General features: G+C 37.7%; 1 protein-coding gene across 1 annotated transcript in view; it reads left to right on the top strand.

Moving 5' to 3' along the window:
- Positions 1-2,672: 2,672 nt before the first annotated feature.
- LOC140230788 (uncharacterized) overlaps positions 2,673-24,385 on the top strand; it is a 139,681-nt gene continuing 117,968 nt past the window's right edge. Inside the window, exon 1 of the mRNA XM_072310928.1 lies at positions 2,673-3,030. Within this exon, the coding sequence (XP_072167029.1) occupies positions 2,673-3,030 (358 nt within the window). The remainder of the gene's footprint in view (positions 3,031-24,385) is intronic.

Here is a 24,385-nt window from a genome sequence, read left to right as displayed (position 1 = left end):
TTTTTTCCACTTCCCCCCAGAGCAAGGGATTAAGCCCCCAACTCTATCTATACGCCACTCTATCTATACCCCTATACCTATTCTTCTCTCGGCCATCCTGACACGGCTCGCGGAGGCATTTGTACAGACAGCCAAATATACTCTCACAATCACGACGAGAAGGCGAGTTCGTCACAATATATATATATATATATATATATATATATATATATATATATATATATATATCTTTTATATACTCATCGGTGTCAATAGAACTGAACCCTGAGCAAGAGCTAGAGGATGTGCAGGGTTGCTGAAACACTCCCCCCCCCCCCCCCTCTCCCTTCGTCGATGACATGTCATCAGGCGATTGACAAAGTGCCGAGCTGGGAATCCCCATCATGCACACATACAATCCAGAGGAGAACGTCATTCCCATATATTATGAGATTTCATTGGCGAGTTGCGAAATACCGAGATGGGGAATCCCCACGTTATTCCTCATCTTCATCTTCTCTTTCAATGGAGAAAGTGATCGTGCCACTTGTGCAGGGTAGCTGCCTCGATATGAGAGAAACCCATTAACACTTGCTGTTGAAACGTGTATCAAATTTGCATGAAAAGTGTATGTGTAAGTGTTTTTAGTGTATGGGTACGTGTCATGGAGCGGGCTTATTGCAAAAAGGTTGTCAAAATATATAAAAACTGAAATATGATATCACCTTCATGAGATCCCATGTTGAAATAGTATAGGCCAGGATATCGGATCAATTGTAATCAATAAACAAATTTTAAAGCCTTTCAGAAATTTTTGGTCTAGCCATTTAAAATAATATAAACCTTTCAATTGCATATTCGTCCAAGTACAGCAGGACCTTGGAAAATTCACAACTTGAAAAATTGGTAAATTTCGAGGAATGGTTCGATTTTGATTTATCTTTGCTGATGATTATGTCATATTTGCTTGCGATTCAATGACAAAGGTCAAAATTCGAGTTATTTTCGTCAACGCTCTGCTCTCAGAGTTCATTCTATTTCTCTGATTTTTCAAATTCAATTAATGCTATTCATGTAAGATTTTATTTCATTCAATTAGGAGATAAATGCATTCAATCTAAGCACGCAGAGTAAGAATTACTGATTTCACGCCGGGTGGAAAGAGGTTCAACTTCGTCCTAAGTACCCTATTTCTATTTCGTTTAATATGCACACATCTTCCAACTTTAGACATTCTAATTCCACCAACAAATGCAAGCTATGAGATTTATACTGCACTTTAAACACACCAAATTTCTAATTCCTCTCTTTCTCTATTAATCTGATTATAAAGTTTATCTTAATATCAAAGTTTCACTTAATCAGTTAATTTCAATCATAAGTTATGTATTTCTATTCGTTTTATTCTTTCCTCCACTTTCACTTAATATTGTACATTATCAGTGGATGTTACACTTACAGAACGTTCATATCTCTGAATTCTTTTTGCGTCCAGATTCATTATTGACATTTGGACCACTCATCTTGGTCGATTTCTCTTTTTACCTTCCTCATTTCTACTTTAACCGGAGCTCGATCACTTTTCTTTTCAAGAATTTATCGACAGTTATTAATCTTGCTGGTTATCAAATACTTCAGCTACTCAAGTTGGGTCCATATTAAAGATATTTAGGCAATCTGATCCTCGAGCAGCCGTAAAAAGTCGTGCATTTAATGATTTTGCATCCATGTTTTCATATAGAAGTTGTTGCTTTGAATGGTTTGTGGAAGGAATGAAAAAAAAATCCATAGTATAATTCAAAGGCCCTATTTTCAAAGTATATTATGTTTGCTTTATTTTTTCAAACAGAAGAGCTACTACAAACACCTGACTACAAAGAAAATAGGCACCAGCGAAAACCCCTGCCTTCGTGAAGTAAATGCTCGCTTTCCGTAAATTTGGATTCCTAAACTTTCATCATGGCGCCCCTGTGCTGTGCGAGGCTAAATGCGAATCACGTGCAATATTAAATTGAATACCCTTTCCACACGGTCATGTATTAAATTGGATGGACTAATTAGCTTATTGCATGTTAAGCTCGGTGATCATTCAAATTTGATATGTCGCCCTGTACTAAATAGTTTTCTGGAAGCCGTGGACACTCATATGGAATCTGGGAAATCTCTGTTGCAAAATTCAAATCCCATTACTCTCTTTGTCTTCGTAAGGAGGTACATATCTCCTTGGCTCACCTTGAACCTCCTTGGTCTAAAAATACCCTAATTCCATCCAAATCGTATCCAGTTGCAGTAAGGGTGAAAGTGCTTCTGGTATTCCCCAGAAAACTGTGGGGGGGGGGGGGGGGTAGGGATTGAAATAGCTTACCTGGGGATGTGGGAATCCCAATCTATTTCAGGGGCAATGTCACGTGATTTTGCCTCAAAGCTCATTTCATTCTTGGAGAATGCCAGAGTAAAACTGGATATAAAATGCCGTAGGAGCTTCATTACACAAACATCTAGCTGGCAGGAACGCTTGCTTCACAGCGTAGATGGTATTCGGCGAAGGACGAATAAACTGGGGCTGACCTGAAGTCCACCTTATGAAGAGACTACTTCCAAGCTTTCACTTGCTAAGTTGAATGAAATTTTTATATAGCCTATACGCTTGTTATTTGTGATTTAAGATATATAATAAGAAATCTGTTGGAAACATGGCTGACAGCCGTATGATAGAAGATATTCAAGAACGCCGACAAGAGACGCAAACTTATACACCAGGCAGCTGTGTCGCATGCCCAGACCGCATCTCGTTTCCTGAAAAGATTTTCATTGGGCTGTTTGGGCGGACGGGATGTGGCAAGACGTCGCTGATAAACTCCCTGAAGTTTGCCGCAGTGGGAAGACTACGGCGGGGAAGGTGGCTGCAAGTTGCAAGTCAAGAAAAAGTCGGTGGACATACAATGTTTCGCAAGCTCGCAGACTTAACAAAATCTATATACGTCATTGACAACCGAGGGTTGGACGATCAGCAGACTGAAGGCGCAATAGCGGAGATCGCTGCCCAACTTGGTGAGGAAGAAAAAGGAGTCTCTTTATGAGATTTACCACCCCCCTTCTTTATTTTTTTTCTTTTCTTTTCTTTCTTCACTAAACCTTACTCTATAACAAGTCTCTACAAAAGTATGTTACTTAGGGCCTATTTTTGCCGTATGGACTGGCCTTGAAGAGGACTTGACATGGTGTGTTGCCTGAAGTAGAATCGAGTCGCAGATAATATTCTACTAAGCGCAATGACGTGTGTTACGGCACAAATTGTTGCCCCTGCATAAATTGTCGCCTGGCGTCAATTTGTGCTACTTGTGCAGTTCCCGATTTTTGACCTCGATGGCGACAACTTGTGCTTGCAAAATGAAACGTAGCTGCACAAATTCGTTACGTTCAGACGGGAGCCCTTAACCTCGAAGTTAGGAAACTTCGAGGTTAGAGCTTGTAGTTAGGGACCGTGAAGACGCACTCGTAATTAGCAAACCTCGAGGTTTGCTCGATGTTTTGAGCCACGAGAAATCTTATGGTTAGCGCTTTGAGCCGCGGGGGGTCCCCACTCGTAGTTAAGCACCGTGTGGACACAAAAAACAACGAACTCAAAGTTAAGAGTGACCTCGCCGTAAACTCCATCCCCCACAATTTCCCTCTGCTTCCGGGTCAACCTCCCAAACGTACACCACAAATACACTACACGTGAAAAACCTATGACGCACGACACAACAACATCATCTTTTCTTCCCATGCGCTTGATCTCTGAAACTGAACACGTCGAACTCGCTACTGTATTCTATATTCTTCTCCGACGCTAAAAAAATGTTTTCGACGAATATCTTCATAAAGGCATAAAGTAATCAGTGCAGTGCTATCTGTGCATACCATGACAGAGAAAAAGATTACCTGTAAGCGAGTCCGACAGGGTTGGACTAAAGAATAAATAGACGCCTTGTTGGCAGTGTGGGCTGAAACTTTCGTTTCCGTGGTTTTAACATCGAGTGGGACCCACTCGTAGTTACGGGGGGCAGAAGCTTAACCTCGAGGTTTCGTAACCTCGAGGTTAAGATTCGTCGTGTGGACACACGTCGTAGTTAGGGGGCAAGAGCTAAACCTCGAGGTTTCCTAACCTCGAGGTTAGGGCCTGCCGTCTGAACCATGCACTATAAATTGTGTAGTTTGGGCGGTTCCTGCGGTGTCATGCTTGGGTGGGGTTGGTATGACTGGTAAGTTAGCGTATGTGTGTGTGTGGGGGGGGGGAGCTGCATGGTAGTATGTGCTGTGAATGATTTGTAGGTGCGTATTAGGTGACTTGTGTATGCATTTGTGCATAGCTGTGTGTGTGTATGTATTTGGAGTATAATAATACAATATGTGGTAGTGGTTTGTTTGTCTGTGTGTATATGTAACGCAGAGTTCCCACCTCCGTGGTATACGTGTGCCTGTTTGCGTACGTGTGTCTGTTTGTGTTTGTGTTTTGATGTTTGTGCGAACGACCTTTTGGGGGGCAGCAGGCACTAGGGCCTACTGTGGCAATGAAAATGCCTTCAACGTGTATGAGCACGCATTTATATAGTTCACAGCGGGGTTGATTTCAAGATAGTGGATGGGTGTGTCAGTACATGTACTATCAGTGGTGAGGCGGGCTAGGAGAGGGAGACCGAGAGAAAAGGCATACGAGGGAGGTACCCCCCCCCCCCCGAAATTATCTGTGTTTGTTCTCTTTTTTTCACTTCATTCATATTCTTCCATCATTCTTAACTTCAACTTCCATATCACTATTCTTTGTCCCACAATAAGTTTGCCATGCTTTATTCATGAGCGAATAATTTCGACACGTCGTAAATAATTTCTCATCGTAAGTTGATTTTATCACAAACTACCATCCGCACACCGCACATATACGTATTTATTTTTACAACATAAACACTTAAGCAAATCCTCATAATGCATAAAAACGACCTCAACACACATTATCTTCCATAACACACACGCATGCACGAAAACTCAATTATTGTGTGTGCGCGCACATACACACTTCCTTGAAACCTCACCGTGATTTTTTACATTGGCTTGTTTGCATGGATGTAGCCGTGTAATTTATGTGTTGGTATTTCAATGACTATGTCAAAAATGATATTACCCTCAAAATGCGCCTCGAGTGCGGGCAACAAATTGTGCCGTCAGCTCCATGCACAAATTATCGCCTGTTTCAGGGGCGACAATTTGTGACGGAGCGACAATTAGTGTCGCAAAAGACGTACAGTGGTATCCCAACATGCATCCATTTCATTGTTATTATCAAAATCAGACACCTTGAGCGAACTTGAAATATAGGTTTTCCCATTCATTTTCAAACTTTTTTCATTCAATTTCACAAATTTTTACTTCAATTTCGTCGCATGATGTCAGGAATAGGCCAATCTTACTTTCAAATTCGTCTTTCGTCGTTCATTTTCAAATAAAGTCCATTCAATTTAGTCATTTGGCATACATTTTCGTCATTTACAGTTCAAATTCGTCAGTCTCACTCGCAGCACTCAAAACAGCAGGATCGATTTCGTCTTTTGTCAATCATTTTCGTTAAATTTTAATTCATATTCGTCTCATATCTCTATCCGGTGTGATTTTCCAGTCATTCATGTATTTTTTTCTGCAACCGTTTACATTTTACATTCAGGAGTTAACATACACACAAGTGCCCCCCCCCCACACACACACAGAACCACAGATACAGACACACACACAAGCAATCCGAAAACAATGACAAACGATTTCTAGGCAAACATGATAAGGCAAAATTTAAGTGTAGAATTGTAGCATGTTTAGTGTCAAAGAATGGATAACATGATTATGTTTGCTGCTTTCCAGGGTACAAAAATTAAAGTTTGCTTCATGCATTATGATGCGAAAACCTGAACATTACGAGTTAAAGTTCAAAAGGTGACACTGACATACTGTCCTGGGTTATGTCTTTTGACTGTCGTTTATCCTTCAATCAATTTTGGTTGGCAGTCATGTTTTTCGTGTGTATTGTCTAAGCAAATGATTAGGGAATAATGTGTAGCGATACAATTTACGAGAGAAAGTAAAAATATGTCGGCTTAAAGTTGGTTCACCATCAAAATAAAGAATCGACAACATCTGACTATTAAATTTGAATGAAAAATTCATGAAATTGTGTGAACAAAAACGAATTTGATCTTCAATTCTGCGATCCGTCAGGGTGAGGGATGAATTTGAATAACAAATGACGATTATGAATGCAATGTCTTCGAAAATGTTTGACGAAAAACGAATTACAATGACAATTGACGAAATTGAAGTTAGGATTTGCATTTCACGTGCTTCTCGGGACGAAATTGAATAATAAATCTTTGAAATTGGATGACAAAAAGTGCGAAAATGGGTGGGAAAACAATTAAAAGTATTTACATCTTCGTATTACTATCTATGCAAAAACATTACTATGAGAAGTCATAACCTGCTTTCAAAAAGGCTAGACTACTGAACAAGAATGAATCACTGTTGTGACTCGCACACGAATTATGTATAGCAAGACTTCGCTCGCGCAGCAGGCACAAGTTATAGTTCTTTCTGCGTAACCAATAATATGCACAAGGTTCGGGAGACAACAAGGGAAATTCAAAACATAGTTGGGGCCCTACGGGCTCAAAATGGGTTGTTTGGTTCAGATTCTTCCAAAAGCACTAAATTTTGCTCATAGGTACCTTGTACCATACTCTTTCGATTTTCTGATGGGCGCCAAGACTAAAAACCCTTGGGGCCGCCATATTGGTGAAATCCAATATGGCCGCCATCCGGGTTAAAGGTCAACTGCAGTTACAAATAGAAAAGGTTGATTAATGCAAGGAGCTTCAGGGGTTATGAATTCCATGTGGAAGATTTTACGGGGTTAGAGAATGTGATTCTAAATATCATTTCTGCAATGCAAGGTCACTATCACCTCTCAATGTCACTTTCAAGGTCAAATAAGGTTCAAATCAGGCATTTTGTGCATTTTTCGAAATGGCGTCTGTGAGCATTCAACTGCAATTCACTGGTGCCCCTATTCTATCCCATTTGTCAGCTCTTCAATACTCCTTCAATGGTCAATTAGGACCAAGAGCGGTTCCATCCCCTTACATATTGATAATGTTTATGACAAATAAATGAAAAAAATATATTTAAGACATATATACATATATGAAGAGTTCGGTTTCAAAAGGTACTACATCCATAATTTCAAGTTCTGAGAAAAACGCGATTTTTTAATTATCATATTTAGCAAGCTCAGACTGGAATGATATTTCCCCCTATTATACTGCTAGATGATACAACACTAAAACCACTCTCTAAGAAAATCCAGGTCCATTCATTTATTTTTTATTAATTTAAAATTTTTATATTTTTGTGGATGTAGTACCTTTTGCAACCGAAAGTGGATGTAGTACCTTTTGAAACCGAAATTTCACATGTCAGAGATATATTTAGTGTGATGTTATGACATGTTTCGCGGATTTATTTATCAGTAATGGTGTTGATGGGGATGGGATACGAGGTCAAGGGGGCCTATGTAATTGACAATGCCCTGCCCTATTTAGCATCAAGAATAACAAACCAATGTGCATCGCTAATGCCCCACTCCTCCCTTGCTGACTAATATTCTGAATGAATGACTGTCATTGGTCATAAGCATGGGGGGGGGGGGAATCCGTTATGTGTGAACGGTTATAGATGGGGAAGGGTCACAATATCTCACCAGGTGATTTCTCTCTTCCTTTTTCTCCTTTTGTTTTTCTCTCACGAGCTTTATCTCAAGATTTCTTATCTTTTTCCTCTTTGTATTAAATTTTTGGCTATTTTTCTCCCTGTGAATTCTCCCTTCACGTGTCTCAGGAATACTGTATTCATTATTTTTTCTTCATTTTTTTTTTCAATGAAACTTCTAAGGGAAAAGGTGAAAAGCAGAATCTGAATGTGCTGTATTTTCTCAACGGTGTAATTAAATTCATGACATGAATTTCATTCTTGTATGTTCTTTAAGATAAATCTGATAATCTAATAGCTGATAGAAATCAAGACCGTCGATGAGTAATATGACCACCTATACTAAACGCACCTTTGGTATTACCTTTGTGACATTGTATAAGTAAAAGGTGTCATTTACAAGAATGAATATAAATCTAATGTTCAGAGCTGTATGTCACTATGTACTTTCAAGCCCTGGGGCCTGGTACTTGACATCATGCACGTATAGAATAGCACAGCATACCCACAGGTAAAGCACTGTTGGTAGGGATGTCAGAATTTTATGCCATTGTATACATCTAACAAAGTAACTTTGCTTTCAGACTAGTTGTCAAACACTTATTAGCTGTTAAGCTATTTATGTAAGAAATAGACCATACCTACAAATTGTCTGTACTTTATTCTGGGGACAATGTATGGCTCAAACTCAACACCCTAGCAGTAACGTACGGTACCGGTAACTGACAGGTATAGATGCAGTATGTGGGACTACATGAGAGTCGCGTAATTTCTCCAGTTTCTCCTTTGCTCTTGTCGACTGCTTTTAATTCATGATCCTTCTCCTGGGATGGTTTGTTTTGTCAATGAGTTCTCCTTCATTTTCCTACATTGCTTGATTTTTTCAAGATATTGGTCAGATTTGCGTGGTGATTTTAACAGAAAGCCAAAAAGCCAAAAGCCAACTTCTTTTGTTTACGGATTAAGTCAGTAGACAATGGTAGAGGGTCAAACCAATGCTGCTCTCTGATTGGTCAATTTCCCGATGATGTCATTGGAGTGGATGTAGTACCTTTTGCAACCCAACTAAAATGGAAGTAGTACCTTTTGCAACAGAACTGATTTTTAAATGTAATTCTTTAACACTTTCTGGTTGGAAATTCAGCTTTTCGTTAGTATAGGTGTAAAGAGGTCCTAAAAATGAGTACATCAAGGCCAAAAAGTGGATTTTGATGGAAAATGGATGTGGTACCCTTTGCAACTGAGCTCTTCATATATAGACCTATATATATATATATATATATATATATATATATATATACAAGTATATATATATATATATATATATATATTGAAATCTTTGAGCATAGAAAACGGGCTTCCATCGGTTTTTGTTTTCTTTTCTCATTTTCTTTGCTCAAAGTTTTCACTCTTTATCAATTGTTTCTGGTCAGTTTTTCCTTTCTTTGTTTATATTATATGTATATATATATATATATATATATATACATGTATATATATATATACTATATATATATATATATGTATATATATATATATATATATATGTATATATACTATATATATATATATACATAGGACCTATATACATGCTTAAATACGGCCGCCATCATATTCCAAGGTGCCGAATCAGGGTGCAATGGCAAAGAGGGTAATAAACACGCCTAATCTTATTTTATCTTCGTTTTTCCTTCTGACGAGATAGCTGGATAGCCTGTATGCAACTACTTTAGCTGGTCAGGTGTATGTGCTTGGGGTAGACCACTTTACCGGTTTATGCACCTTGAGTTTTCCGATAACGGAATGCCGATTCGGGATCTTTTCATGTGTCTGGGTGTGTGATTCTTTCACACAAGGGACTTCCACTTTTTATATCCAAGTGATGAGGTGCAAAGTGTTGTGCCACTACTAGAGGGGACGGTGTGACAACACACACCATTGCTCAGCTAGACTTGAGATAAGTGGGATTCGAACCCGCGCCGGAATACAAGTCTTCAGACCGCAAGCCATACGCTACCAACTGAGCCACCTCGTCACCTTTCATGGTCAATTATATAAGCGATATGAATCTCCTCCTGCTGAAATTGGTGTATACCTGCATTCCCTTGACAAGACATCGTCTGCTTCTGCAGTGCACTGGCCGAAGCTTCCAGGGAATCGAGCTCTTCAATCCAGGTCAGACCAGTATTCCAGGGGCAGTTACCTAAATTCGATCATTAAAGTCCTTTAATGCAATATCTTATCAGAGTAGGTGAAGGCAATTCAGCCTGAGGTTTTTTTTTCGTATCTTTTTTTATTCTCTTTTTATCAAACGAAACTGTTTCTTTGCTGAAAGCGCAAATGACTAGGGAAACTGACACCTAGTGATGTTGTATGTTATACTGATCCTGAAGAAAATAATCTTAACATTTTTGCGCAGCAACACGGTCCAGTCCTCTGACAAGAGATGGTGATGGCATCACTCAAATCTCAAATTATGATTGGACAGAACCTCACTTAAAAGCTTGTGTAACCATATTATTATAATAGGTCATAATTGAAATGATGCAGAAAAAAAAATTACCGTAAGTAATCATTAAGAATTAAATTGAAGAGTTACCAAGTCATCAAATTTAATTGTGAAATAGGATCTGAGTAAGATCCCTGAAACCTAATTACTCTCAGAAAGGGGTTCTTATTATAATTCATGAGTGTATACCTAATGTTTGAAATCTTAACACGAAAGCAGATATATTGATGTTACTCGTGAGAAACCCCACCTCTCCCTCTCCCACAGACCTGAACAGATGCAATTCTATTAGCAGGGCTGGCATTCCTCCTACATTGACTAGAAGCGAGCCATTTTCTAAATTACTTATTGTGAATATAATGGTTTGAACCCAAATGACCTTTAGGGAGACCTAATAAGGAAAAGTTGACATTAGACAATAAAAGCAACTTCAGAATCGAATTCATTGACCCATAAAACCTCTAAAGCTGACTTTTCAAATTATTGTAACACTTTAAAGGTTTTTAATTGTTATACTGGCCTTTAAACGTAGGTGGCAGCCATATTGGATTTTGCAAATATGCCACCCTGGAGGGCGCCCTTCACAAGAAATACGCCTTTTTTTTCAGCCGTCGACAACTGCAATTCTGTTACTAAGGCTGGCATTCCTGGAAAATTGACCATTGAAAATTGGCCATTTTTTCCCCAATAAACTTATGAATACAATGGCTTGACCCCTAAATGACCTTAAGGTGACCTTATAAGGAAAAATTGACGTCAGACCATAAAAAACAACTTCAGATTCGAATTCCATGACCCAGAAAACCTCTTAACCTGACTTTTTAAATTATTGTTACCCTTTTATGTTTTCAAATTCAAGAGACCTTTGAACCTATGTGGCGGCCATATCGGATTTTGCCAATATGGGCGCCCAGAGGGCGCCCTTCTTGGCGCCCATCAAAAATCGAAATAGTACGGTTTCAATTTCAATTTCAATTTCGATTTATTTTCATAATTCTCTATGAAAAAAATTCATCAAATATAACAAAATTAAATGAAGTACATGATATCAAGCTGGAGACATAAATAAAATATTGCAAATATATATAGTGGTCGATCTATGAAGTTTGGAATCTGTGAATGAATGCTGAAGAAATATGAAGGAACCTACTTAAAAACAAGCTTGTTGAACGCAGGTCCCAGTTAAAATCGAGTTAAAGATTAAGATGGGGAGCACAGGTACAACAATGACCGAAACATAGAAAAAAAAGTACAATCATACGGTTATATAGCAAATTCTTCTCTCATGCAGATTTGAGGTCGGATAAGCCACATGCTGTAGGCGGATGAACCGTTGTCGTTCTGGCAATGATAACAATATGACTCAATATATGATAACAATTATACGGTTAAATGTATTAGAAATTTATACATTGCGTGTATTAAGGAGGGAACACATGCACCTGCAAATCCCCCCCCCCCAAAAAAAAAAAAAAGACATTCAATAACCAGTTGCAGTGCAGAGGAATTAAAATACCAGCTGTTACCTCGCCCCAACTGTCTTAGAAAAAAAAAAATATATAAAATAGGTCATAAACACAGTGACAGAATTTGAGGGCACAAACAGCTGGTTTAACATGACAACAACCTTGGAGTACAGTACAGCGGGATAGTCCTGTACAACACAAGACAGATTTCAATGAGCTGAATTAATGTAATTATTCAATAAATACTGTCTTAATTTGCATTTAAAGGATGATAGTGATAAACATCCTGTGAGTTCAGAGGGGAGATCGTTCCAGTATTTCGGTCCCGCATACATAATTGTTTTCATCGCGAAAATTGTTCGAGTACGTGGAAGGTGATAAGCGTCCCGTTGGCGGGTGGGATAATTGTGAACTGAGTAGTTTCTTTTGAATATATGAAGAAAAACATCAGGAAGATCATTCGTGGAGTATTTATGCATGAAAATACCTAGGTTGTAATCAAACAAGTCAGTCAATTTCAAAATTTTATTCTTGTGAAAAAATTCATTTGTATGAGATAGATATCCGGCGTTATTGATAATTCTGACGGCGCATTTTTGGAGAAGGAAAAGTAGAATCAAGCAAAAATCTGGACGAATTACCCCATGCAAGAATTCCATAGTTGAGGTAAGGGGAAATCATTCAAATTAATAATTTTCTTCCGTCGAGATGTTTTCATCGCAACTGATTGACAAATTGCCCTACATCGACGTAAATAGCAGTACCCGCTACCCGCTGCATGCTGAAGGAGTAGAACCAACACTTGCTTTCGGGCGAAAGCTCGGTGGTCTAGTGGAGATGACGCCTGTCCGGTGATCAGGAGGTCGTAGGTTCGAATCCTGCTCGAGTATGTACGCCCATGATTTTTTATCATGGCTACTACTAAAACACTGATCAATTCAGTGCTTATTTACGTCGATGTAGGGCAATTTGTCAATCAGTTGCAATGAAAACATCTCGACGGAAGAAAATCATGAATTTGATTAACAAAGCAGTACCCGCTGCATGATAAGGATTAGAACCAACACTTGCTTTCGGGCGAAAGCTCGTAGGTCTAGTGGAGATGACGCCTGTCCGGTGATCAGGAGGTCGTAGGTTCGAATCCTGCTCGAGTATGTACACCCATGATTTTTATCATGGCTACTACTAAAACACTGATCAATTCAGTGCTTATTTACGTCGATGTAGGGCAATTTGTCAATCAGTTGCAAAGGGGAAATCATTGTTGAGTATATAATTTGTAATATATGTATGGGGAAAAATATTTCAGCTTATTTAAAGTTCCAATGTTTCTGCCTGGACAAAATTTTACTTAAATAGTTGATATGGATTTTCCAGAATAGATCACTATCAATGTAAAGTCCTAGAAACTTAATACTATCTACCTGGTTTAAATTGATACCATAGATCTTAACATAATCAGAACAAGAGTGCAGAGAATTGCTGAACAGCATGTAATGCGTCTTATCAATATTTAGTGACAACTTATTTGCGTGGATCCAGGACTGAACAAGTTTCAGTTCATTGTTTAACATATGTATAAGCGTGTTAGAGTTACGATGTGAAAGAAATAAATTTGTGTCATCAGCAAAGCATATGAAAGAAAGTTTGGAGGTCGTTTATGTACAAAATAAATAATAATGGGCCAATATAGGGAACCCTGGGGGACACCACAAGAAGTTGTTTTCAAGAGAGACCCATGACCGTTTAAATAAACATATTGCTTTCTATCGGTAAGGTAGTCTTTAAACCAATCTAGAGCTGTCTCACGAATGCTGTAATGGCTTAACTTATAACATTGTATAAAGAAAAATATCATGGTCTATTGTATCGAACGCTTTCGAGAAGTCGAGAAAAACACCGATGGTATGGGAAGCGTCGTCTAAAGCATGTGCTACTTTATCAATGAAAGCTAACAAAGCGCGGGTTGTGCTGTGCTGTTTTCTGAATCCAAACTGAAAATTTGAAATAATATTGCAATTGATAAGGAATCTTTGAGTTCGTATGTGAACATGCTTCTCCAAAATTTTTGAAATTGAAGTTAAAAGAGATATTGGGCGGTAATTGCTAACCGATTCTTTAGCACCCTTTTTAAATATTGGAACAACTCTAGCAATTTTCGTCTTTTCAGGGACTTTTCCAGTTGACAAAGATTGATTGAAGATAATAAGTAAGGGGAGTAATTATTTCAGTTATTATATTTTTTTTAAAGAAAAACTGAAATTCCGTCATCACCTGTACTTTTCTTGTTATTTAATTTGCGAACAATTTCTTTGATTTCTTCCTCGATAATAGGAACAAAAACAAAAGTCTGTGCATTCCTATCCCTTAGAAACGAATGAAAAGGTGTCCCTGAGCGAGGTATTTTGTTGGCAAGATCTGGCCCAAGGTTAACGAAGAAGTCATTGAATACATCTGCCATCTCCCCTGGATTGTCTATCACGCGACCCTCTTTTGAAATACGATTTGGGGAATTCACCTCATTGCTGGATTTTAAAGCTGTGTTAATCACCTTCCACGTACTCTTTATAGTCCATGGGCCAAGACCCGAAAAATGGGTTGTTGGTACCATCTGAGGTGGCACAACCTTTTTGGTGTCAGTTTGTTTGTCGGGCATAGATATGCTTAATAATCTACGATAGCATTTCTAAATGAGTAGCTTAGTCATAATAAATGAATTTTTATCCAATTTGGTCTCGTATTTATATCCCTATACTTCTGAATCGAAACTAAACAGCTATACAAAGAAGAGCACTGCCTTCTGTATGTCCACAGGACCTGGTGTTCTGTTGTAAACACGGTGCGCTTAGTCTTTATTCAAGGCAGCGAAGGGAATATCCAAAGGGTTATGATGTCCACAGCTGTCACGCGGTGCGCTTAGTTCTTTATCTAGACCAATGTACCGTTATCATATCTAAAGTTCCTCATAAAAGGGATTATCTATACTGTTTTTATACTACCCTATCAACAAATACATCAATTTTAAACAAAAATCACTCTGTTCATTTACAATATCATTCATTATAATGTATTGTAGTGTACCGGTACATTGTTTTTGCATTAGCTCTCATTGTTGGATGGAAATAAAGCGACATTGGCGTGGTATCAGCGTTTTCACTGTAGCGTTTTCGCCAGAAAATGATAAATAAATGAAAGATACGGTAAAATTCACGAGGAATTGCATTGGTTGTTGTTGTTTTTAGATAAAAGGATATACACTGTATCATACGCTTTGGATATTCCCTTCGCCGTCTAGAATAAAGACTAAGCGCTGTGGACATCATAACCCTTGGATATTCCCTTCGCTGCCTTGAATAAAGACTAAGCGCACCGCGTTTACAACAGAACACCTGTGAACATTCCATAGAGCTGCCTTTTACAGCTCTATGGAACATACAGAAGACAGTGCTCTTCATTGTATGGCGGTTAGTTTCGATTCAGAAGTATAGGGATATAACAACGAGACCAAATTGGTTAAAAATTCATTTACTATGACTAAGCTACTCATTTGGAAATGCTATCATAGCTTGATAAGCATATCTATGCCCGACAAACAAAATGACACCAAAAAGATTTTGCCACCTCAGATGGTACCAATATCTGGCCTGGCCCATGGACTATTATGTCAGATTTGCATCTATCGAACTGTCGGTAAAAATACTGTTGCTTAGCTAAGCGTAACGTAGAGGTCAGCGTATTTCGATAAGGAACATAAAGAGATTTCGTTGAAAAATTTGGGGATTTACGGTATCTACAAAATAATCTGTTTTTCTTATTAATAGACCTAAGAAGAGATTTCGTAATCCAAGGCTGTCTTGGTATCCTTTTATAATTAGATTTAGATCGTTTACACAAGCGTATGTTATAATTATCACAAGTTTCTATCAACAGTTTTATAAAAACCTCGAAGGATGAATTTACATTTCCTGCGTTGTAGACAGGAGACCAGTCAACGGAACCAAATCCCTCCCTGAGCCTATCTAGATTGCGTTCAGACGTGTTAGGCCATGGGGTGAGCTGGTTTTTTCGCTTGTTTCGTTCCGACAACTGCGGCACTAAAATTTCTCCACAGCTACATGTAAACAAATAACCAAAAAGGCTACAGGAAAAAGTTCGACACAAACCCTCCTGCAGTATTTTGGTAATTTAGGGGGAAACAGTAAACTTTTTTGTCACTGAGGAGCTGAATATGTACACTTTGCCGCGTACGATATTCATTCGCGAACGATCATGTGATGTATGTTATCCAATCCGAATCGAGAATTATTGTTTCAAAATTATTGTTCAAAATGGCCGCCCCCTGTGAGCCTGTCGACGCGTCTACGTCGTCTGCTCTGCCGAAACTTTTAAGATGCGTTATTATGCATGTAACATCGATGAAGTTTGAAAATTTCACGGCTATGACAAACCTAAGATAGACGAAACCTATTTTGTGTGCCAAAGAGTGGATCAAATTGAGTGGGGGAGACCGTGAAATCGCAGACCAGAACGAAGTGATTCAGCTGCTCAGGCCAGGGGGACTGACTGCAACCTACGTAGGATAATTTACAGGTTAGTTTACGTGCGTACAGTCGTAGCAGTCGACACTGCAGTGCAGTCTCTCTCATAAACTATGCATAATGTTATGACCATGATGACTACAAGTACAACGTTAGCTATGTTATGAACGTTGCTTGTGTATGTTATAATGGGCGCTAATGCAGTAGCTTAGCCGTTAGCGTGTCTGTTACATTTTAGATAAATTATCTTGAATTTCACCTTGGCATGGCATAGCCCCGTTTAATATAATGTAGCCTAGATGTAATTTTACATGTTGTTCTATGTACAGCCCAGGTTGTAGGTTGATGTAGCTGATCGGTGATATTGTTTTGTAAAAACCTTGACACACAGGACTGGATTGAAAAAGGTCTAAACTGCATGTAAATTTATATTTTCATAATCATGGCCATGGAGTATTAATATTAAATATCCATCCTGTTTCTCTCACCCCGAAATTGGCGAATCTCCCCTCAAAACACACATTTAGCATCTCATTAAATTAACTTATTAATATTTGATATAAATAGGTCTAAAAAACCAACAATGACATTAACATAATTTCAACAATTAAACTCCCTAAAACATATGATTACCATCATGTTGTGCCAAACTATAAAGCAGTGGGTGGTGGTGATAGTGAAAGGCCAAGGATTACTAGTATTAATGATGATAAGGCAGTTGTATTCATAATTATGATAATTGATATTGCATGTGATCAGGTGCTGAAAGCTGTAGATGTAATTTAAAATCAGTAATTGCACTGCAAGTACAAGTTGAAGTAGTTGATGATGACAATGATCATGAGGTGTTAATGATTACCTGGCATAGTACTAGGGCTTATTGGTAATTACAAGATTCAAATATATTTGCAGTCAATAGTCTACTGTACATTTAATGATATATTGAGTGTAATGTTCAATTTCTCCATTGTATAAATAGGATTCCATGAAACGTGCTACAAGAGGTTTATAGATAGCAAACGTCTGAATCTCGCTAGGAAACAAAAGCTGAAGGAGGAGCCTGGTCCGTCAGCAGGAGCATCTGTTTCCTCCCCTAAGACGCTCACAGCAAGATCAAGATTTTCTTCTGGAAGCTGTTCAGGTTCTGCTGTGTTGCCTGTAAAATGCATCATTTGCAACAGAGTCAACCTCATTACCGGTACTTGCCAAGGGAAATAGGTTAATATGATTGATATTGAAGCATGAAAACATTGTCATGTTACTATAAGTTGTCCTTGATAAAATGGAGCAATATATATATACACCACTGAAACATTCACACACATACACAAAGAACTTCAGTGCAAAGTTCAGAAACAACAGAATGTACTGTATATGCACCAATGCTTTGGTCAATGTGATTGATATTCAAGAATTGACATCTTACCAAAGTTGTGCATGATCAAATGTCTTTGTAATACAGATTGCTTCCTGTATTTTGAATGCCAATGTTTATGCAACATGTTTTGACTCCTTGCCTCAGTATGTGATTGTTCGCCCTTTAGCAAACATTTCTGCCCACTATTATGATTTGATTAGGGTTGAATTATTCTAAGAACAAAGATGTTTTCCTAAGTGTGGTTTTTTCATAAAACTGAATGACTACGATTAAAATTTGTTTCTCCCACTCTGGGGAAAAAAAAATGTAGCTATTATTAACAATGAAACAGAATGTTCATGTAGAAAGGTCAGTACAATGTAGGTGTGAGTACAAAATCAGTTTGCTAAAACTAATACCAGCCAAATGAAAATTGTGCATAAGTTGAGTCAGGTTTGCACAGATCCTCTGATATTGGAAGTTAATTGCAATGTTATCATAATTTTTAATGCCAAACCTGTTTTATTCTCTCCAAGATTTTCAGGTACACATTGCCTCCAATACAGAATCCAACAGGTTTCACTCATGAATGGGTAAACTATAATTTTGCCTTTATTTTATATATTGGCATTTTTCAAAACTTTTACACCCTTTCAAGGATATTTGGACCATGGAATGTTCCAGGAAATTTATTAAAACTAGAAAATTTGACTGATTATCATTTTGAGCTATCTTACATGAAAGGAGGTAGTGTCCCACCATGTTGTAACCTAATAATAGCAATGAAAACTTCAGGAAATTTTATGAAGATTAAATTTTCTAAAGTACTGTATAATATTTCATGAACAACGTGATTGCTATGTGATCTAAGTATATCAAAGCTTCTTAAGAAGAAGAAGAAGAAGAAAATAAAAACATGTTTACTGATAAACAATATGATCTGTTTAATAGTAATGTCTCATGTGTGTAAATGAGTTTGTATGTGTGCGTGTGAGTGTATATAATATGTCAGCGTTTTTATGCACCTGTGTATGTGTAATGCACTGATCAATACATGTATTATATCATTGTGTGTGTTCATGTTTATGATAATCTTTTTTATGATGCTGATGTGATAAATGGCAAAGGCATGTAGAATAATATTTTAATACACTTGGGTATATTGAATCTTCATAACTATGTATGTACGTATGTGTGTGTGCATGTGAGGGTGTGTGTGTGTGTGTGTGTGTGTACAATAAGATTCTCCCACATGCACGCGGACACACACACAAACAAACGCACTGATTTTTTTTTCTTTTTTTGCCTTGAATGATTAGTCATTTGATTAATAACATGTCTTTGAACAGAATATAAGGCATTTGCCTTGACCTCTGACGGTCAGTCAGTGCTCTCTCTCATACGGTCTCGAACCACTTTGCTCTTGTCCTCCTTTGCATAGCCAGCATCAGGAAAAACTGAAACATGAGATATAATGCAACTATTAAACCAAAACTTCTTTTTTTTCTAGGTACACCTGTACATGTATATGGCTAAAAGCAGTGCTTTACAAATGTGCATATGTATTTAAGCTTAGAAACACTATGGGAACTATACTGCGGCTAGCAGCCCCATACGCATAACTGCGGCCAGCAGCCCCATACGCATAGCGTCATGGGGCTGTGAACTGTAGCATACAGGATCATGACGGATGTTTTATCGCGGACAAATATCAACTTAAAATCTGGAAAAATCTTCAATTTGAAGACCTATTAATAAATTTGAAGTATTGATAACAGAGTTCGTGCAAGGTTTGCTTCTGCAAATAGTTTTTTTCTGTTCAAATCGATGACTAAATGTGACTCGGTCGAGAGGAAACTGGCAGAGCTACACTGAATTGACGGCCAGCGCATGCACACACAGACATCTACATCCAGTCAATGGATTCGAAATTTGTGCGCAGTGATGTGTGCGCCTGCGCTGACCGTCAATTCTGCGTAGCTCTCCCAGATTCCTCTCGACCTAGTCATATTAAGTCATCAATTCGAACAGAAAATGACTATTTGTAGAACCCAAACCTTGCACGAACCCTGTTGTCAATACTTCAACCTTACTTGTAAGTCTTCAAATTGAAGAATTTTTGTTCGATTTAAGGTTGACATTTGTCCGCGATACTATTCTGTCATAATCCTAAATGCTACAATCCGCAGCCCCATTACGATATGTGTATTGGGCTGCTGGTCGCAGTTTATAAAATATGGATTTTCGCAAAAACTACAGGATATTTCGAGGAGAACTTTTTACAGTATATTTAGGATGTACAAAACAGCACATTTCAGCATTCAGAAAGTAGTGCCAGTGTTGCTGGAACGAAACCCATTTTCTAAGCCTCTTTTTCAGCTTCACCTCATGGCCTATGTGACGAGTACCATGGTTAGATGTTGGAGTTTTCTGGTTGTGGACTGAGGGACAAGGATAAATCGGGAAGTGATCAGAAATGTCAGAAACTAAGATACCAGACTGCAGTATCATTATAATTAAGGAGATTTATATTAAAGTCTCCCATAATAATGCATGTCTTGTTATCAAAATATTTATCAGAGAGGAGATCATGAAGCAACCCAATAAACTCAGTAGGGTTAGAATGCGGGGGTTTGGGCTACATGTGTGCCAAATTTTGGTGCTTTTGGAAAAATGTGAACCAAAAATGCCTTGCGCCCCCCCCCCCTAACAGGAAAAATCATGCATTGCGTGTCAAAACCAAAAACTAAAGAAGGTTTAAGGATGTCACCAATCAGAAACCCTGAAATGAGGCACGTGTGCTCTCGAGAGATTCTTACTAACATGCTCGAGCGTGCAAAAAGTGTGCAGATAACAGATAATGATAATAATAACGATAATAATAACAACGTCGCTATGGCCACGGGTATGCCTCCGTTATAATGAATGGTTCTCTCTATAGGCCTTACAGTACTTCTTGAAAAATTGAGACGACGGTTCTACTGGCAAAAAAAAGGGGGAAAATAGATAAATAAATAGATAAATAAATAACGTGTTTGTCACAAATTGTTGGGTACACATACTTTCTCTGAACTTGGTTTAATTTAGATTGATGGCTAAATAGTCCAAGAGTGCCCGTCAAAATACACATTTTCCTTGTTAATATATTTCATTTGCAAATGCCCTTTTAAGGGTGTGTACAGTTCTGGTGCGAGGTGAGGATTTAGCTTTTAACATTTTGCGAGATATTCAGAAACCACTCTATGAGATGTCAAAGAGCATGCAATTCCAAGAGGTATCAAAAGTTTATTTGATGAAAATCGGTTTGAAGTGGCCGAGATATCCAAAAACAAGGTGAAACAAAGAGATCCTAATAAAGTTGTTGCTAGTAGTCTTTTATTGTTATCACTCTTTTGGATATCTCAGCCATTTGAAAACCTATTTTCATCAAAATATAAACGTTCAATCCTTCTTAGAATTACATTCTCTTTCATATTTAATGAGAGGTTTCTCATTATCTCACTTTGGAATGTAGAAAACATGAATCCCCGCCTCAACCAGTACTGTTCAGCCCCTTTAAGATAACAAAAGACCCGTTTAACATAATGACAGAAATGAATGAATACGTTTCATTATCTCTGTATAAACTAAACTGAATGAATAAGTTTCATTATCTCTTTATAAACTAAAAAAGAATGATATCAAAGTGTGACACTTAAGGGGGAAATCAAATTTTCTGTCAACTTCAAAAAATTATACAGGGAGTAAGGGCACAAAGATGATCAAATTTAATGAACAGAATATGTTTATTTCATTCATCCAATTTCGTTATATTTCGTTATTCATTTAAGAATTAATGAGACAAATTCAAGATCCAAAGCTTACAATTTTCTTAGTTTGAGAAATCAATCAAAATCCTACCATTTGGGTTAATATTGCTTTCGTTACCATTTTGGTCAATATTACTTCTTCTCTCATTTCAACTGAATTTGGATGTGACAGTAAATTTTTCATTTTCCTCCATTACTTTTAACCTTTATTGATCTTTCGGGCTTATTATAGAGATTGTGGGTATATCTTTGCAACTGAATTCATCTATGTTATTGTGTTAAATTTGTCTTTTGTTCCTATTGTCACATAGAAGAGCATGTAGAAGAACATTTTAGCCTAACATTCTATGAGAAATATAAATTTGAGAAAGTGTTTACTTTCTTTCTTTCTTTCTTTCTTTCTTTTTTTGGTGAGTTTAGAGGCATTTTGCTCACGTCATCAACTTCAAGTTAATATAGCTTTGGCCCTGTCACACCTCGCCGGAAAAGGCAGACGAATGTCGGATTTTTGGCATTCTGTGATATTTGTTAAAATGCGTTTCATATATCCTTTTTATCCTTTGGTTGTTGGTTTAACTTCCGGTGATTTCCGTCAAAGCAGCCATAAAACTTCGTCAGTACGAAAAGGTTTTTTTATTTCATTTTAGTTGTATAGTTGTTGTTGGATATCTTTTTCTCCTCGTGGAAAACGAATAGCGCGATCTGACTCTTGTCCGATCTTAATTTTCTTTGTTTTCTACTGTTTCTGTATGCTGTACTTATCCACATGTTTTCATCCGCTATAGGCCTAGTGTAGAGTTCGTTGCTGGAAGAGATGGAACGGATGGAACGGCTACGTACAGCAAATAAAACGTATACTTATGTGTACAGCACACTGTGCAGAAATAAACTGTTGGTAAATGCAGTATGAACTTTGTTCCACTTTTGTTTTGTTTAATCTTATATTTATATATATATATATATATATCTGCATATATATATGTGCATACATATAGGTGTGAAAATAATTTTAAAAATACATGTTTGTTTCTGCTGTTGTTTTTATTGTTCCATATTCTACTTTTCAACAAATAAACCATAAACATAACAAAAAATGCATGGGTGAATTGTCAAATGAAACATATGAAATATGAAGAATCTACATAGAAGCATAGCTTGTAGGGTGTAGATTCCCAGATGCCAATATGAGATTAATTCTTACTTGATATTTACAATTGAAAGGAATGACAGTATATATGAATTGGGAAAATATAAACGTCGGAGAATAGAACAAAAAGACAAGAGAAGACATATAATTGTGTTATTTGAAAAGGGAGGCGCATGCAACGTTAAAGATAAGCTTGTAGAAATGTGGGCCGCTCGATCTGAATTTGCAATACCGGAAAAAAAAAAAAAAAAAAACAGGACCAAAAGCCCAAACACAAGCAAGACCCTCACAGTAAACAAACACGTAAGAAAGAGACGATGGGAGGGGAGGTTAGATATGAATTAAACATACGCCCACACATGCGAACACCAATATAGATAGATGTAGAACTCCACACTTTATTTCCAATGGTGGACATCATAAAAGGCGAATCTTTACAATTTCTCTCTGTTGTTGTTGCTACTGCTATTGTTGTTGTTATAGTTATTGTTGTTGTGGTTGTCCACACTCTTAAAACATCCGGGTCAGAACTAGGAGACCCGGAAAGGGTCCGTTGGGGTCACACACCGTTACGGGTCAGAAATGACAAGGGATGGGATGAGATATGACCCCATTCAGAGTCATGAATTGGGTCAGGGTGACCCCATTCCGGGTCTTCATGACCAAATTCCAAGTGGTCCGGGTCATTTCTGACCCGGATTTCTTTAGAGTGCAAGCTATTTGATCCCTCATGGCTGAAAATTCAAAATTATTCAAATAAGAAAAACTAGGTGTTATTGTAAAGCCAAGATGTTCAAATACATGAATTTTTATCATAAGACAGAAAATTGTGTTGTGTGACCAGCAGCAAATGATTGCTGATTTTTTTTGTAATTTCTGGATTGCTTTATTAAATCAAGAATAACATGTACGGTACGTGAATTCAGTTTTTCATTTAATGAACTCTTGAATTTAGGCATAATACTCTCCAGTAGAAGGGAGGTGAGACTCACCTCCCTGCAAGTAGTCCGGCCTATAGTGATTCAGTTGCTTAGCAAAAAGCAGGCCACTTGCGTCTGTCTTATTGCTTCTATCAGCAGTGTCGGATCAAGAGAGCACCGGGTGAATGCCCCTCTTTATTTGTTGTTAGAACAAAAAAAAAAAGAAAAAAAATAGGATGAAACCCTAAAGCATCACAACAAATATTGCTTGCCCCCCCCCCCCCTTACAGAATTCCTGGATCCGCCCATGTATCAGTGCTTCCACTTTTCAAAGTTAGTCCTCCTGAAATGAACACTAAAGACTCCAGGAATTTACAAAACTATCCTGGATTGTTTTTTAACATGCTACGCTAACACGATATATACACTGTAACCATTGGCAACACATTGTTAAACAATGATGAGATATGTACTATACTATATAATGCCAAATGCCAAATTTCAACGTAAATACCGGGGGGTTAACTGAATCCACACTTTTTTTTTATTTTCATTCAAAATATGCTGTTCTCATGGCAACGCATTGATCAACAATGACAAGAGTATTCTAACAAGCAAGTATGCAAATCTATGTACCATTTTTTGCTAAATTTCAAGCTCTAAATGCTTAAAACACTGAAGGAGTTACGTCAATCCACACATTTTGTATGATTGGTAAAAAAACAACTGTTGTTGCCATGGCAATAGATTTATTCACACACAATCAAAGGTGTCAGGCACAACGGCTACGCCTTACATTGATCGCATACTAAATTTAAAGATAATAAAGTTTTGGTACCTCAAAAGTTTCCCTGAGTTTCCTTGTCTTAGTT

Source organism: Diadema setosum, chromosome 7, assembly GCF_964275005.1.
Source record: "Diadema setosum chromosome 7, eeDiaSeto1, whole genome shotgun sequence".
NCBI classification, from domain to species: domain Eukaryota; kingdom Metazoa; phylum Echinodermata; class Echinoidea; order Diadematoida; family Diadematidae; genus Diadema; species Diadema setosum.
Note: the sequence above shows the minus strand (reverse complement) of the source record. Positions and strands in the feature narration are given on the sequence as shown.